The following is a 16,798-nucleotide window of genomic DNA, read 5'->3' on the forward strand; positions in this document are numbered from 1 at the left end:
TTTTACTAGCGAAAATAAACAGACCGAGATAAAATCGTTGAGCAGCAAGTGGCACGAATAATGAATAAATCCTTGAACAATTGAGTATGTATCGGTTTGGCAGAGGAGTTTTTGTTTACGGAAAATTGCCAAGTCAAAATTATCGTCCGATGGCAGGATTCAATTTGACATTGTTGCACAATGGCTTTCTCATTCCATTCAATTCTCCCGAAACTTGTCTCAATTTCACTTGCATCACATTGTCTTGGCCGAGTCTCATTCAAAATTGAAAATTGATGGAATTCCATGCGGTTTTTTTTTGTATAGTTCTGTAACGAACATTCTCACGATCGATGAATAAAGAAAAAAACAAACGGTTTGTGTCTCGAACGAACGTGTTGACCACGTGAGACCAGTGAACCGATGATCAAAACCAAACAGCTGCACCTTGATACAAGTAGCACCGACCTCGTTCGAGTTGGTGCTGGTGCACGCTGCAACTCAGACATCTCCGCTAGCAATATGAAAAGCGAATGTGTATCAAAAGGAATGAGCATAACAATGTCAGATGGTTGTGTACGTTGTGTGCTGTTGTTGTTGTTTTTTTTTCTTCTTCGGTGTTGTTGAAGAGGAGGGACTGCATAGTGCAATGGTATTATTTTTTTTCCGTTTCTTGGAGAGCGGGTACGAAATTACAGCAAGTGCTTCGCAGAAGTGAGACAACGATGGCTATTGCAACGATGCAAGCTGAACACAGCAATTTCGGACAGCAACATTCTCTTTTTCAACATCAACACCACGGCCGATCGGTCGTTACAACAAATTGAAACGGCTGTGAGCGAGTGTCTCTGTGCGCGCTCGCCTCCGTCTCTCTATGTGGTTACGTGTGTTTGTGTGTGCGCCGAAGAAAGAGATACAACGGACCATACACCTTTGTCATTGTTTGACATATGTTTTGTTGCTTGGTTTAACGTGATGATCACTTGGGCATCCTATATAGGTACACACAAATTGAATGCTGCGATGTGTTCGTGTGTGTGTGTGTGTGTGTGCTTGTGCGATGCATCAATTCTATTGTCCATTTCGTGTCTTAGACAAACATGTTCCGTGCATCAAATCTAAGTAAATATAAGTCGACAATGAATGTGCATTAGCGTTTACCATAAATACTGCTTAAGATTTCTACATACTTTGAATGGCGCGCATTCTAAACAAGTTGAGCGAGAAGAGCCAACCAGATTTTCAAATGGAAAATGCCATTTCATGGAACTAAGTCATAAGTGGTCATCCTTTTCATTTAATTTTTTGATACAAGTTCGGTGTTGTGGTCTCGAGTCATATTTTTTTTTATTATTATTATTCGGTTGTTTTGCTGTTGCTCTTTCTACCACTCTCTCAGTCATTCACTCACCCATTCTCTCTTTCTCTGTTGCTCCCTGTTGTTTTGCTCAGCGCGCTCAAACCATTAACCTGAACAAATTCTCACAGCATAATTCGTTGTAAATGTGTGTTGCCTCTGTATGTTATTCTCTCTTCGTTTCTTCTCAATTCAGTTTTCAAATTTGGACTCTCTATCTTTCCGTCCTTCTCCCTCTTTATCTCTCTCGCTAGCGCTCGCGCTCGCTCTAACCACACACCGCTTGTGTATCGCTTTTTTCTTCCTGTGTTTTATAGTGAATAATTAAACTATCGTAACACCGTGCATGCCGTCTGTTTCGGTTGAGGCTCTAGTTGCTCGCTACTGCCTGCCTGCCTGTTTGCCTCTTGTTTGTTGATCGTTGCAGTCAGTTGTAAATTGTTTGACGAACTGATGTGAAGGTGAATGTGTGTGCGCGCTAGCTCTTGTCCGCTACGATCAATTTTTATTATTTTTTTTTTTTATATTTTTTATCTCGTTCAACTTGTTTGTACGAAGAAATTTCGAGTGCAAAACTGTGTGTATTGAATAACAAACAACAAATATTTCGTTTCGCTGATTTGCCACAATTTTGTAAGCATTTAGCAAGCGGGCGAGAGAGAGAGAGAGACAAGAAAAGTGCTGAAAGAAACGTTTGTTGGCGTAATGTGAAGTTGAGTGCGATGAGTGCCCATGAAGAATTTGTGAACAAATTGCGCGCAACAGTACAAATATGCCAATTGCTAAATGGATAATAATGGATGGTTATAATGTTTAGATCGACAATAGACATAGACCGCAAGAGAAACCAACTCGGCACATTGATTGGAATTTAAACAATTCGCTCGGGTGCCGTTTTTGTGATTGAACAAGTTAATTATTTCAATTATTTGGATAGAATAACACTTGTTTTATTTATGGGTTGATTTTGATGGGCCAATTCAATGTGAATTAGTGTGGAACATAGAAGGTCTTCGAGGTGGTCCTCGTAACAAAAACTGAACCATAAAAACTTCGACCACGACCACGACGACGACGACGACACACGGCGCTTTGAATTTTTGTTTGAAAATAATAGTAATAAATGAACGAAGGAGAGCGTGAATTGAGAAACGACCCATTGTTTTCGGTTTGAGAAGATTTCACATGATTTTGGTGTGCGCGCGAGCCGCAACACGGGAACAAACACACAAAATCTAATCATAATATGAATTATTTGTAACACCTTTCCGAGTGTCGGGAAAATAAACCAAAGAGAAAGAGGGAGACGGAGACAGAGACAATGAAAGAGTGAAACAAAGAGGGGCAAAGTGAGAAAAAGTCAATAAAACACAAAAAGACGACCACATTGAAACATAACAAGAACTAAAATCACGCAACGCGACCCAGTCCGACACAGAAAAGTGTGTTCTGTGTATAAGCATTTGTGCATGTGAATTGCAATTTATGTATTGAGTGTGTGTCGTTGCACTGCGACACAGAGAGCATTGCTTCAAGTCATCAACGATATACATGCAGTGGACGACAGCACCAACAACAACGACGACGACGACGACGACATAATAAACGTAGAAACGCGTGCAAATGCTTGAAAAAGGAGCCAATAGCAACCGGTACGTTGTCACGTTTGTTTGCTCTAAGTGCACACTTTCATTACGCTACCACTTGAAACCTCATCTTTCTCACTAATTCCCATCCCAGCATTGGATTATCGTCTAAGAAAGAGACACGCTGAACATTTCCTCTTAATTAATTAATCATCGACCGTTCTATAGTTTGTGTGTGTGTGTTTTTTTTTTCATTTGTCGAAGTCTATAATACAGACAGACACACTTACATACTCCGTGCGTACGCACTCTCATTACACGCCAGATTCATTAGAAAAGAAGTGGCACATTCACTTGGATACATTCTAATTTATTTTTTTTTTTTTGGTGGTTGCAAACAATGGGTTTTCGATGCGGTATAGCGTGTGTAGTTTTAATCACGTACTCTCTCTCTCTCTCTCTTATTCATTTTCGACCAAAACGCGTTCGCCATGTGAAACAAATGGATTTATGTCGTGAGTGTTTCTCAATTTGAATTGAATGTCAATACAGCGAAAGAAAAAAAAACATATCGAATGAAAAATACAGTGGTGAATCAAGCAACCAACACAAAAAATAAATAAATAAGAGAAGCTAAACGATAAATAATGAGAAGTCGTTGACCCACTTCCTGGATCAGCGAGAATCGAATTGAAAATCACAACGCAAACGCAATCAATCATATTATTTCAACTTCACGATTCAACGCGATCCGACCAATTTGTATGCGAATATAGTTTTCACTAAAAGCCATGGTCATTTCGGATGTTGCTGTTGCATCGAATACATATATGCATATACATCATTCTAATTTTCCATTATCATTTCGTGCGCTTCGGTTGTTGTTGCTTTTCTGTGTGTGAAAAAAAAAATAAAATCAAAAGTGATATATGTTTAAACGGTTCAAGGTGAAATCAAATCTCAAGTTTATAAAACCGAAAAAGAATAAACAACGTTTTTATGTGCATTTGGTGGGTTCGGGCTGATTGGTTGGCTAGTCGTGTTTTCGATGTATTGAAATCATCAATATCGGTACGGTCTGAGTGTGTGGATGGACGCGCGCGCGCGCGTCAGTTCGGGAAAAACGGGATCAAACACAGTAAAACGTAGCAATTTCAAGAGAAAGAGAAAGACAGAAGTGAGAAAGAAAAAAACCCCATACATATCAAGAGAGAAGCAAGATCAAAAACTGACGATTTTTTCTTATTCATTCTGTGCTGTTCCTTTTTGTATCAAACTCGAGAGAGTGAGGAAAATCTCGACGATACAGAACATGGAATCCGTTCTTTTCACGTTTCAGGTCCACAATAAAAATTATGGTTAGAACAACTGTACGTTGTGTAAGCAGGCCAAACAAGTCTGCCGTTTTGTTTGTATTTCGTTTTGGTCGTTTTCTTCTCGTTCGTGTGTGCTCAATTGCGAAAATATAAAAAAGAAAAATGAAAGAGTACGCGAAGAGCAGAAGCAGCAGCAGCAGAAAAAAAATGCATCTCACAAACTGAAACATGAAAACTGCTATTGAATTTACACGTATATATACACATTGCTTCATAGTGGATTGCATCGTAAAAAAAAGAATGTGCAACGAACAATCAAGTTAGACGAATCGAAGTGTGAATTCTTCACAGCCCCACAAGTGACGCCAGAGGTGACACACGAAATCGCCTTTTTTTATATTAATCGAATGCAAAGTTTTTTGCTGTGTGCACTAGTTGTGATATTCTCGTGGATTTAAAGTTTTATTTAGATTATTTTATGATTGGTAAGAGCTATTCAAGTGTCATTCACTTTTTATTATTATTATTATTGCTATTTAAGTTTATTATACGAATTGATGATGTGCAGAAGTTTTAGGAATTTATTGGCAACATCAAACGTGCTACGTTCTTTTTTTTCTTAATTGCAACGTGTATGACAATGCGGCTTGATTAGAGAAAATCAAATTTTGTCATTTAAATTTCTCATTTCTTTTTCTGTGTGAGTAAATTTATGCGCTATTCTATCAATCAATGGCTTCATTTCGTTATTTTTATTGGATAATCAAGTCTAGCCTTCAGACAATAAAAGAAAATAATGACGAAAAGTATCGTTTTCTTTCTGATGCATATTCAATTGTTGCTCAAGCGGAACACACCGCTCAATTTGGAACAGACGATCGTCTGTCAATACGAATAACTTCGACTTTTACATTGGGATTCAATCAATGGCAATTTGTTGGAAACAAAAATCGTTATTCCATCTTCATTCCCATATTTGGTATTGCAATCCAAAAAACAACAACAGCCAAACCAAATAAAAAAAAAACTTAAACAATACAATTAATGTTAACCCGAAATCAAGTCTTATACAAGTGGAAAGAAAGTAATAAATAACTGAAAATATTGTGTATTATTGTTTGGTTTTGTGGTCATCTGGGCGTCCACTCAACAAACACCCATGGAAAAAAAGTAATCATGAGAGAATACAAATTCATGCCGATGGACAAACTTAGACGAGAAGAGAAGAAAAAAACAAAACACTTTCAATTCAAACATTCATAGTCTTCTGAGCCGTTGAGTAGTCAACATATTCACGATGCAAACAATAGAGAGGAAAAAACAACAAAGCCAAACTTCTATCGCGCAATTGCGCCATCAGCAGCAGCAGCAGAAAAATAGAAATAAAGCAACAATCACTCTATAAGTCTTGAGAAAGTTTTGAAAATGTAAACAAGAATGAAATGGAATGTGCATACAAATCAGTAATTATTTCATTCAACGGTGGAAGAAAAAATCGGTTGCCGAAATTTGTCAAAGATTGCAATTTGTGAAGCAATTAACAGATTCGAGCTCGTTGGCAATTTTATTAAATTAAGATAATAATTCCGGAGTGACTTTAATTGATAATCATATCTCTAATGAAACTACCAATTCGTCATGTTCGATGTGCACGAATTTTATAGTACAAACAAAATGGATCAAAACATTGCTTCGCTCGTTTCGTTCGGAATTGTGTGCGCTCGAAACGTTTAGTTCGATTCGCAAGAATTTCGGTTTACTGAGCGAATAATGTGAATTCAAGCAACTCGACTCTTTTTTCTCCCTGCTCCGCCGGTCTGTGATTCGATGACAGACACGACACACTGTTGTTGTTCCTCTTTCTGTCTCATTCTTCGGTCGAATTCGAGACATTGAAGCCAAAGCAAATAGCATTATTTTTTTTTTCTGTTGTTGCTTTAATAAAATAAAACTTCGTGCATTTGCTCCGATTGATGTACATTTTGTACATAGCTGCAACGTAAGTAACTTTTCTGCTTTCACTTCCATTTATGAGCACCGACACAGCATTTTTAACGTCATTAATTTAATCAAATAAACTGTTGCTGCTCGTGTACAACAGTACACACTTACACGCAATATATTCTACGCCGATTCGACTACACTTTTATCGCTCTCTCTCTCTCTGCTCTATCTCACTTTACTTTAATATATAAAGCGAAATGCTTCCCATTGGAACTCCAGCTGAAATGATTTATTGTATTGACTTGAGAAGTGGGTCATATTTTTTGAATTGCACAAATGACTTGGTCCCCAATTGTGATTTTCTTTTCGGGATAAATGGAAACTGTTCTCATTTGATTTTGCTTTAAATTGAAGCTAGTCAATTTGAATCAAATAATTGTCCATTGAAAATGGTTCACCTTTGTCTCTCACTTATTTCTTCTCTATATATCCCGACCTCTATTTGACGAATTAACAAAATCTAATCAAATCAACTCAACTCAAATAGAACTTTAATGTATTAAATCTATTCGATGAACAAGGCAAGAGCACAAATGAAGTCTCTAGAGTTTGGGTGCACTCTATCTCGAGATAATGAATGCACAACATGGCATTTTTTTATTTCGGGAGCTATATCATTCTAATGCATTTGTCTGTGATGGTGGTGTTGAATATTGTGAGCAATAATTGGATAAATCATCATGTGTGTATAAAACTGAACGGAATGTATGTTTTTGAGCAAGTCAACTGAATTCAAAACCTTAAGACACAATAAAGTTATTTTGACGTGTATGTGTGTGTGTGTGTGTGCTTCATTCCAGAGCCTGAGTGCACAGTGCACACACCATGTTATGTGGTTTCATCAGCTAAATGAGTGCACTGCACGTCGTATTTCAAATATGTTGAAAGTGCATATATGCTGGTGGCCTCATGTTTTTAGATTATGTTTTCAATTTGGCTGCAATATCATTAACAACATGAGCAGAGGCAGCAAAAACCCGACTTAGAACGGAGATAGAGATATATTTTTTCATTTATTTTGGCATTTAAGCATCATGAGACCGAGTAATATGATTCCCTGATTTCCGTCGCCTATTTCAAAATCAGATCAGAAAGTTGGCTGTGCTGGGAATGCAATTGTCGAATCCCAAAGTCGTGTCAAAACACAAATATGTACCAGGGCTAAATAAGATTGAAGAGAATTAAACAATGCAAATACAACTAACTCAGTAATTGCCGTATATGTTGTTGTTGCTGCTGCTGCTGCTGCTGCTACCACTTGTGCACAAACGACAACCAAATCAAGATGCATTCTGCGTGTGCCGAAGTTCAGATCAAGTAGTGAAAATGAAATCAATTACATGAATATGCATATCAACTTCGTGTTATTGTTGCCGCATCGTTCATTCCGTAGTGCTTTCAATTTGATGCTAGCAAGCGAATGCGTATTTTTTCATTAATATTTTACATACTCCTTTGACTTTATTGTATGCGTGCATTTAATTTTTTCTTTAAATTTTTTTTTCTCTCGAAAAATACTCAATTCAACGCACAATTCATCGCACCGGGAGATGCATAGCGGAAAATTATGAGATTTACTGTGTGCAATCATCTGCAAGTTATTATATCACACTTTCCGTGAACTATTCGCAATATATGAACAATTGATGAACAAAAAGAAGAAATCAAGTATGAACAGAAGAAAGAAACGAACGAACGAACGAACGAAAGAAAAAAATAAACGCATATTAACGTGGAAGTGAAATTGAAACAAAAACCCGTCATAAGGAATGGAATGGAAAGAAAATGCAAATTTATTCTTAAGATTTTTGTTTTGTTTTTTTCTTTCTTTCTTTTCGTTGATTTCATAAAGGCTTAAAATCATTTCTGGTTTATTCAATAATACCGGGGCGTTTGAAATAAACTTGTCGCTCACTTTTGATATCTTACTCTTTTTTTTTTGTTTAGTATTTATCATATATGCAGATAGTTGGTATTTCCGACCGCTAACTTCCGACTCGTTGCTCAAGCACACGCACACACCAACTGTTGACACTTTTATGGAAATGGCCTGTATGTGGTTTTGTGCAGCAGCAGCAGCAGCAACAGCAACTACATAACAATATCAAGTTGTGAAATGAATGGACGAACGAAAGAGACAAGAAATAACAATGAGCGGAAAATATATAAATCGTTACGAGTTTTTGTCTGTCATTTTAATCAAGTCAAATCATATCCAATTCATTGGTCGTCGTCGCTATGATAAGGCCGGCCAATTTGTCATTTATTCGTGTATATTGTGTGCAAGAATGCAGTTTCTTAGTGCACAATTCATTAATGTGATTGTCTGCAATGCACTTCATCTACATCATCATCAGCCGCAGCCACACTGTGAATTCCTAAGAAATGGTGTAGTTTATCGTTGTCAGTTCGTTGAGTATTGTCAAAGTGATAACTTGGCCAATATAATGGCCAAACACAGTATCCAACTGTGCGTGTGTATGTTTTAATATTTGCACACAATACATTTGTCATAAGCCATTGTGTAGCTCACATTCAGAGAGTCGTCAAGTGATGCAAAGAAAAACGGAATTATAATATCTACTTATTCAGCACTTGCAATTTTGCCGCGCATCGAATAAATAATAAATGTTATGATGTTTGTTCGATATATGTGAATTTCGGAATTGCATTTGGTTATGTGTAACTGTGTTGAGTTCATGTCTATATACGCGTGTGTGTGTGTGTTTTTTTTTTGCGTTCGATGCACACAATGCAAATACGAATTCTTATTGTATTTTCAGCAAATTGTCAATTTAATGACACAACCACATTGACTAATCAAACCGAATGCAAATGCCCCGGATACGAAAAGCCATTGTACAATCAGTAAACTTGTCTTTTAAAGTAGACGAACTCTCCGGGAATGATGAATCACACGCCAAACGTTTGACCAGGCACCGCGATTCACAACACACATACACCGTATTCGAAGACAGTTTCGATGCTATAGGCAACGCAGACAAGTGATTATTGTATTTTTCTGTGTTGCTATTTGTTTTCCTTTCAATCCGGTTTGATTGCGCTTAGTTCAGATCGAAACCAAGCTATACACTCGACGATTTTATTGTATTTGTATTTGTTTTTCAAAACGGAATGAAAAAAAAAATGGAATAACCAAGTGCATTGCTAAAAGTGGTTTTTATTGCCAAAAGTGTGTTTCTAGTTTTGCCATAAAAAATGGTCTTCAAACTGTGGCGAAAAGGTAATATATTTTCTGATAGCTTCAATTGACGTAAATTCCAACGAACATTCCAAAGACGGGAGGCCAAAATAAAAACGTTGTATTAAAAAAAGTGAAATTCGGTTCTTGAATCGCAATTTCGTTTTCTTCTCTCTCTCTCTCCCTCTCTCTCTCTCGCCATTCACGCAATTTCGATTCAAAGAAATGAACGAGTGTATCGAACGATGTTATACGTCACCCATTGAAGCGATAATAGCATATATTTGTTGTCACCTGTTTCTCATACTTCATTTTTTGTTGTGTTTTTTTTTGTCGTCATATTTCGGCATTTTCATTGCCGACCAGTGAATTCGATGTCTTTATCATGCGATAAAAAAAACAGTTGATAGAGTAAAAATAATTGACTACGTGTTTTAGATTCAAAGTTATTGATGTGAAACGATGAAAGTGGTCGAAATCAACAGCATTCAATGATATTTGTTCATGTTTTCCATTTTCGTGAATTTAAATAGAGCCAAAAACTTGGCACAAGTTGAAGAGTATGTAGAATTCCCAGCCGCCTCCCCCATTTTTCGAATGGATATGCGTTTACTTTGAAATGGAATTACAAGCTTCGTTTTTTATAGCATTTGTGTTGATATGTAGTGAGTTCTCAAATTTGTTCTAGTTTCCATCATCGTTATGAGTACAGTATATATTCAAAACACACACTTTTTTGGACGGTGTGTGTGTGTGTATGTATATGCGCGTTCACGGTGTGTTTCCATTTCGATTTTCATGGCATCCTTTTATCATCCACTGTATTCGATAAGAATATCAATATAATTTGCTGCCAAATGTGTTTCCGAGCATATGGATTTTCAGCGTCCCATTTTGTTGCCAGTAGCGACAACATACAACAGAAGAAAGAAAAAAAGTGAAATATGTATTCAATTTCGTTTAAGTAATGTCTTTTGCCCGGATGATAAAAATTGTGCACGCCGTTCATGGTTGTCTTTGTTCCACGGTTGCCGCCACCATCGTTGCTCAATAGCAGCATCAAATAACATTGGCAAGCCGCGTAATGATGTTTGATGTGTAATTCCAATCTATTTTTTTTCTCTTACGTAATTTCATGCTTTATGGCTTTTTTTGGTGATGGATGTGCTTGTATCGAAGCACTTACTCATTGGTCGCTCAGTTTTTAAGTGATCCGCATATCTGAGTGATACACTGCAAACACGCGTGCGCTTGTTACTATTTTGGAAGTGGTTTTGCTTAAGCCGCTTTGCTTGTCGGAACGAGGCATGACCAATCTCATTACGAAGGTATTTCTCTTTAAGGCATTTTGATTAACCGCATGCATACGCATACAATTTCTAAGCAGTTAGTTGATTACGTTTTCGTATATTTTGACGACCTTCGAAGCGAAATGTGAATGTATGCACCTCATCCGTTTGAATTAGGGTCAACAATTAGTCTAATTAATCGTTTCCTTAAATTGCAACTGGTGCGCGATGAAAACATGAGCACGGCGAATCAAGCCATTTTCTTGAAATCGAATGCCAAACACGCACCACCTTAATACTCAAAACGACAGCGACAGAGACAGACACACACACACAGAGAGAGAGAGAGAGAGAGAGAAAGAGAGCGCAGAAAAAAAAACACCGTCATCTATAAATTGTCAAGACTCAATGTGCATTTTAGTGCATTCAATGCCATTGCATTAGTAGCAAGTTCGCACGCAGCATTTGCAGTTGCAAACAGCAGCCCGCACCTGTTCGGTTCGGTTTGGTTTCGTTTTGGGTTGGTTTCAGTGCAAAAGACGAATGCATTCTTCATTCTTGGATGCATTCCAAAAGACAAATGGCTTTCAGCAACGTATAATTTCCTAATGTTTATAAAATTAGCGAACTATGCACTATGACGATGATGATGATGATGATGATGTTTGAAAAAACAGGGGTGCGAATTAAATGGCTCTCAACCATTCCACCGTCAATGAATTAGGAGTCTTGATGGGGCTGACAGCGGAAATATGCATGCAATTTCGTTGTCATATCACATTCATCATAAGTGGGGTGCTTTCGTGTTTTGTGTGCCAACGATATGATATGGCAGGTGAATATTTCATGTTCACGGCTGACATTCAACCACAGCCCAACTTAAATTAAATCCTTTTCATCACACACACACACACACACACACACACATACAGATGCATGCACTCGTGATATTTTCATCGTTTTGCCGTGTTCATGAATGCATCTCAAATATTAAATAACGAATCGCGTGAATTGCTGCAGTGCCGGTGGAAATGCATCAGCAAAGCTTCTGACTCGCGGAAAATTGTGTTCTTTATTCTGCCGGAAAATCCGATTGCCTGGCCTCTTTTAATAATATGTGTGCTCAACACATATACATCCCACAAAAAGCATACGAAATGTTGTAAACAATTCGAAGCGTCTATCATATTATGTTCATCATCAGCAGTACATCAAACAATTTTGGTTAACTGTCAAGAGGCGAAATCAAGTTGTTGCCTAGATCACGTAATGCGCCTTTGCTCTCTTGGTTAAAGCCATTCATATAGCTTCACACAGCGCATCCGGTGGTATTTGTTTGATTATTATTACAGGGCCTAAAATTTCAAAATTTAAGAACATCCCGATATTTTAAAAAAATTAAAAAACTTAGGTTTTCTGCTGTAAAATAAATGAAAATAGACTTTATTCTCCTTCTTATCATCTACGCAGTTGAATAAATATTGTTATGAATTGAGCAGTAAATATTTGAGTGAAAACGATAAGCTAAATTAAAAAAAACGAATAGAATATATCAAACTTTAATAATTATGAGTGCTTTAAAATTTCTTAATTGTTTTGATTTCATCATCTTCATCGGAATCTTCTTTTTGTTCTCGAGCACTTTTGAATATACCTTTAAAATATGGCGCATTCTTTGCTTTTCTGTCCATAACGCCGGAAAAATCTTTGCGTTGCTTCTCGTTCATAAATTGTTTGATTGCCATCCTTGGATCCCAGTCTTCGAGATCAGGCATATTAAAATGAACGTAAAGATATTTTACTTGCGTTTCAAGTGAGATACTGCTTCGTAGTGGTGTCTTTATTCTGTTATTTGCGCTTCTAGACCTTTCCACGTCCGCTGAATGCGGCGTACACGCTTGAATTCGTGTTAATATAGTCAGCACTTCTTTGTAATTTTTCAAATTTGTAGAATCTTTTGCAAGAGTTTTGATGATTTCATGCAATTTCCCATTCAATTTCTGTGCAATCTTTTGTTGAACCAACTCGTTATATTGCAATTGAATTGATGTCAAATCGAGATCAGTTGCAAAATTTTTGTGAATCTCGCGCAAATCGGCACGTTGATCAAACGTTACAAATGGTTCTATCAGTTTTATTTGCTTATCATCACTATCGAACCGTTCGGAAAGACAATTCAAAATAGAACCAATTTTATCACTTCGAATGCTTTGAAAATCAATGCCAGACGTTTCTTGTCTTGTACGGCCGTTTTCAGATCGCTGAAGTTCAAAATGCTTCAGAATAAATCTTCCATCATCCGTTTCTTCGATGTCATTTTTTAGCGCCTCTTCCCATCCACCAAGAAGAAAATCTGACTGTAAAGTTAACAGTGCATTACGAAGAGAATTGATGTTTTGCACTAGACTTATGATCGTTAAATCATCGCCTTGTAATTTTTTCTGGTAACGAGAATAAATGTTCAATAAGTCAGCCAAAAATGCGATGACACGAAGATTATCAATTTTCTGAAGAAAAATAAAAAAACCGTTTGCTTTGCTGTCGTTGTTCTTATTTTCATCGAAATATGTCATTAATGCCACCCATGATCGCAAAATATTATTTATAATTGCGGCGCTATACTCCGTCCAACGAATTGTAAACAATTTTGGCAATTTCGAGAGATGTAGTTTGTATTCAGCTGCAATCGATTCGAGCTCAGCTGTACGCAAGCCGGATTGACGCAAATATGACGAAATGGAACTGAGTTCATTCAAAGTGTTTTGCACGATGGTATGTGTTTTGCTCACGTCACCCCAAACCAATTCCATACGATGTGCACTGCACCAAATTTTTAATAGCGGTATAACTGACTTGATGCGACGTATTTCGTCTTCAATGTATTTCCATAAACCACCCTTTTCGCCAAAATTTACATTAGTTCCGTCGGTACAAATCGAAGAGATGCTCAACATCACAGTTTCATACAGTTGCTCACCAATATTGTCAATAATACCTCTTTTTACGGCATCAAACAGACCAAGTGCACCTCGTAATTTCTGTTCGCCTATACCAATAAAAACTAATTCAGGCTCACCATGAGCATTGACAATTTTAAGCAAAATGTAAATCTTGTCGATTTGTTGGCGGTCAATCGATCCATCAACACGGAGAGAACAAGCAAGAGCTGTTTTCAGTTTCCTTTCAAGACATTCCTTGTCCGATCTTACGATAGTGCTTATCAATTCCAAATGAGCAACTGGGTTCACGTACTGTAAATTTAAAAAATGCACAGTTGGCGAATTTTTGTTTTCATATTCAAAAAGTCTCCCAGACTCGGCACCAACAACACGCGACGGCCAACTCCATGCTGAATTACCCAGTTTTTTTGCATCGACGAATACGTCATACAAAAGTTTCGTTACATGCGACGCCAACTTTTTATTTGCTTTGCTCAAGTGTATTTCAATACCAGACTTTAATTCTCCTGGCAAATTAAGTGCGAATTTGCATGCTTTGTGACACTTTGATTCAAAATGATTTTCCACATACGACTGTCGGTAGCGAGCGCCTTCAGATGTTGTGATTGGAGGTGGTTTTCTGTTATCGGTATTCATTTTGACAATGTTTGGAAATGCCATACACACGTTGCACCGAACATAACGCAACTTTGCATCATTTTTATCACGCACTTCAAACGATTCGATGCATTCTTTGCATTCTTTGTGGAAATCCACTTTATTAATTAATGTTGATGTTGCTGTTGAAATTTGATCGACTTGACTTTCATTTGTTTCGGCAATTTGTTCATTTGGTTCGGACTCTTCGATCACTGATGAAGTTGAAGACGAATTTTGTTGTAAAATATCGGGTTCGAACGTGGGAATTGCACTCGCATTTTCGTTTGATGTATTTACACCGCTAGAGTCATTTGGCTTCGGTTTTTTCACAAAAAACCGATCAATACTCGTCTGAATGAGAAATGAACAAATACAACATTTGAAATAAAAATCCATACTACATATGTTCATCAATTTTTTTTTTCAAAAACTTAACATTAAATGAATTTGAAATGTTACCTTCTCGTTCCTTCTCTCTGACATTAGCGGGCTACTATGAGAACCGCTCTTGATTGATTTCAATACACGAATGAAAGCAGCCAAAAACAAAATGCAATTAATGCTCAAATCTTGAGGCTTGAACACATTGCGCTGTTCATCATGCGATTATTATTTTATGTAAACATTTCTGTGTTTGTTCACAGTTCAAAATAAAAGTTATCACAATAATCATTTTTGTTGATTATACAGCGGATATGTCTCGCCTATGTGGTTGGCAGTGAACGCAGTTGACTTTTTTTTGCTGACATGCAACTTTTGCCAAAACCAAAATCAAATGACCGAATAAGTCTCGGTTACTCATGAAATGAATCATAATGAGAAAAGTAGCCAGTGTTTGCGATATCGCTCTCAGCATCTCATAGGATAACTGAACGAGATAATTCAGCTGGCTGAGATGACGCAGCGACGCATCACCCAAATCTATCGCCCGAGTCTTTGTGATACACACACACACACACACACACACAATTTGATGCCGCGCGTCACTAAATGGGACTGAGTGTATAAGGATACCGCTGGGCGCATTGTGTGTATGTGTATCGCACAGACTCAGGTGATGCGTCGCTGCGTCATCTCAGCCAGCTGAATTATCTGGTTCAGTTATCCTATGAGATACTGAGAGCGATATCGCAATCACTGAAAGTAGCTAATAAATTAAACACACTAAACGGTATAAATAAAGTAAACAAATTGATCGACTTTGTGTTGTGCACAACACAAGATATCGCCAAAATACAGTTCTGAAATGAGAAATATCATTTGAATATTGGGCTGTTACTTTTTTATATGATAAGAAATCATATTTTAGCGTTGAATCACCACACTCTATTCTGAGAGTGACGATTCACAGCAAAATATGATTTCCAAACGAAACAAAAGTAACATCCCGATTTTCAAATAAGAGCAACACTTTTCAAATAAGAGGATCCCGAATCGGGTAGAAGATCCCGAAATTTTAGGCCCTGTATTATTATAAGTTCGAAGAATTAGTACAAAAACCTGCAAATCGACAAAAACACACACACACACACACACACACACACAAAAGATGCTGTAGGATAAGATGCTTTTGCCATTTCTACGGTGTTGTACAACAAGAACGGCCCCATTCATCTGTTCATGTTTTTTTGTTGTCTTCCATCTGGATCAGTACATTGTCTCATAAAATGTTCACAAAATCTCGAAACTCATAAACAAATCAATGATCATTAAATTTAATACTATTGTGTTAATAAAAGGTCGTTGTTGCAACGCGATGAAGATCAAAGGAAAAACGGAGGGAGAAAGTGTGTGGGAGAGAGAGAGAGGGAGGGAGGTAGGTAGGAAGAATAAGTGACAGAATATAAGCAGTAGGAGAATGTGGAGCAGATCATTATTTGATTATTATCATTGGCATGTGAATCATGCATGTTGGCTGAGCAAATAAGGAACGTTTGAGGCGCGATGACAGGATATAAGTTGCTGTTTGCTCTCCTTATATTCGCGCTACCATTATTATTTCCTGTGCTTTTTCTTGCTTGAGGTTTCTTTGCCATTCGCAAGCATTTTTGCTCCAAACAATCTATGCTTATTTCACATGCCATGGGTGTAATGAAGTAAATGAAGGCAGCAACAACAGCCACAATAGCAACAGAAAAAAATGGACGAAGCGAACGAACGCAAAAAGGAAAACAAGGATGAGATGAGCATAAAAAAAACAAAATAACGAAAGAAAAGTGTACACATACAGCATTGTTTAACTTACGTAATAGCCGTGTTTTTCCCAAGCAGTAACCACGCGATGAGAGTGTGGCGTGAAAGTTTTTGCTTGGTCGCTGGCAACGGTAGCCACCATCGCGCCATACCGTCATCAAGTAGTGAGAACGCTTCAAATTCGTTAGCGGCTTTATGGTTAGCTACCTCGCACATTCAGATACATACATTGCGTTTATAATCTCATGTATATTGAACAATATGAATACAAAA

At 37.4% G+C, this 16,798-nt stretch overlaps 1 protein-coding gene across 3 annotated transcripts in view; it reads left to right on the forward strand.

Moving 5' to 3' along the window:
* The window catches only part of LOC129578170 (uncharacterized), a 110,730-nt gene that overhangs the window by 52,198 nt on the left and 41,734 nt on the right, over positions 1-16,798 (forward strand). Inside the window, exon 1 of one of the 3 annotated variants that reach the window (XM_055466345.1) lies at positions 9,199-9,486. The exons of the other annotated variants lie outside the window; for them this stretch is intronic. Coding sequence (XP_055322320.1) covers positions 9,462-9,486 — 25 coding nt within the window. The 5' untranslated portion in view covers positions 9,199-9,461. Of the gene's footprint in view, positions 1-9,198; positions 9,487-16,798 lie in introns of those variants that run through there. 3 annotated transcript variants of the gene reach the window in all.

Source organism: Sitodiplosis mosellana, unplaced genomic scaffold (assembly GCF_009176505.1).
Source record: "Sitodiplosis mosellana isolate CC-2019 unplaced genomic scaffold, AAFC_SMos_1.0 Smas_scaffold_6226, whole genome shotgun sequence".
NCBI classification, from domain to species: domain Eukaryota; kingdom Metazoa; phylum Arthropoda; class Insecta; order Diptera; family Cecidomyiidae; genus Sitodiplosis; species Sitodiplosis mosellana.